Source organism: Histoplasma capsulatum, genomic scaffold (genome assembly GCF_000149585.1).
Source record: "Histoplasma capsulatum NAm1 scaffold_1 genomic scaffold, whole genome shotgun sequence".
Taxonomy (NCBI): domain Eukaryota; kingdom Fungi; phylum Ascomycota; class Eurotiomycetes; order Onygenales; family Ajellomycetaceae; genus Histoplasma; species Histoplasma mississippiense.
Window position 1 is genome coordinate 3,296,191 of NW_001813982.1, and position 1,754 is coordinate 3,297,944.

Genomic DNA, 1,754 nt, shown 5'->3' on the forward strand with positions numbered 1-1,754 from the left:
GGTTCGCCCAGCCTCGGATAGTGGACATCACTTGTTAAATCAAGACAGCGATCCACTCCCTCGATCAATCAGCAACCTATCCTCTTGTTTATTGATCTATCCACCGTGTCTCGGACAGTGACATATATTCCCCGTCCCATTGACGATGATCACGGGAACCCTTGTGTCGCCGGTGTTATGAACCCCTTGCCCTCATCTCAGCCCGCCAACTCCCGCCGTCCACATCGCCGCACCTCCATTCACCGGCTCAGCACCAGCGGCTCCACAGATTATGTGCGTACACAGACCCCTCCCGCAGTAACGCCACGGGGAAGCGGGACCCACGCCATCCCCCCAACCGTAAGGGACGAAATCTACGAGATCAACGAGATCAAGCGCTACGAAGACTTCACGACCATCGACTGGGTGCAGGATGCCGTGCACGAGCAGGCGCGCCGGCGAGCGAAGCGTAAAGATGGCTCGCGGTTCTGGGACCAAGAGGGTACGTTGGGATGGAGAAGGAAAGTCAGCGAATCGTATGATGCTGGCCAGTCGTGGCTGGTTGTCACCATCGTTGGGGCTGCGATTGGGTTGAATGCGGCCTTTCTGAATATTGTCACGGAGTGGTTGGCAGATATTAAGTTGGGGTATTGCACGACGGGATTTTATTTGAATGAGTCGTTTTGCTGTTGGGGTGCCGAAGATGGTATTTTTCCTCGCTCTTCTTCATTACCTCGGCTTTCCGTTTCTTCTTCAGCTCTGTTTTTACTGATTTGCAGCTTTGGAAGGTTGTCCGGAGTGGCGGCGGTGGACATCGATAGCGCCATTAGATTACATCGCATACTTTATATTCGCGGTAGGTACTACTTTGTATTGTCATTATGTGGTTATGAAGCTGGAGAATAGGATATCTAACCGTTTTCTTCTGTACTTTAGGTGCTTTTTGCGTTCTCTTCTGCCGTTCTTGTCAGCTCATTTGCGCCATATGCTGCAGGGTCCGGCATATCGGAAATCAAAGTTATCATTGCTGGTTTCATCATGAAAGGTTTCCTTGGGGCAAGAACCTTGATTATAAAATCTTTGACCTTACCGCTGTCCATTGCATCTGGGCTCTCAGTGGGCAAGGAAGGCCCCAGTGTCCATTTTGCCGTATGCACTGGAAATGTCATTTCACGATGGTTCAGCAAATATAAACGAAATGCAGCAAAGACTCGGGAGATCTTGACTGCCACAGCTGGCGCTGGAGTAGCGGTCGCCTTTGGTTCTCCTATAGGAGGTGTTTTGTTTTCGTTGGAGGTATTTACACTATTCTTAAATTTATATTATATATTAATTAACCTTTACACAGGAAATGGCTTCATATTTCCCCTTAAAAACGCTTTGGAGGAGTTATTTTTGCGCTCTAGTGGCAACTGGAGTCCTTGCGGTAAGTCCCAGCGAGAGCCGCTCTACTTGCCTGATTGGCAAACTTGCTCATGATTACCTCAGGCAATGAATCCCTTTCGAACAGGTCAGCTTGTAATGTTCCAAGTGAAATATGCTCGGACGTGGCATTCCTTTGAATTGGTTTTTTTTGTTTTGCTAGGCGTCTTTGGCGGGTTGTATGGCGCTTTTGTTATGAAATGGAACCTAAGATCGCAGGCGTTCCGGAAGAAATATCTATCTCGACATCCAATTATCGAGGCTACGGTGTTAGCCGGAGTCACAGCATTGATATGCTACCCTAACATGTTTCTAAGGATCAACATGACTGAGATGATGGAGATCCTGTTAGG

General features: G+C 48.6%; 1 protein-coding gene across 1 annotated transcript; it reads left to right on the top strand.

The window, feature by feature from the left end:
- Window positions 1-177: 177 nt before the first annotated feature.
- Window positions 178-1,501, top strand: HCAG_00945 (conserved hypothetical protein; the record flags this gene model as incomplete). Its single annotated transcript, XM_001543849.1, has 5 exons — window positions 178-685; window positions 768-835; window positions 916-1,275; window positions 1,328-1,405; window positions 1,490-1,501. 5 exons carry the CDS (start codon window positions 178-180, stop codon window positions 1,499-1,501), a joined length of 1,026 nt encoding a protein of 341 aa, XP_001543899.1.
- Window positions 1,502-1,754: the final 253 nt, after the last annotated feature.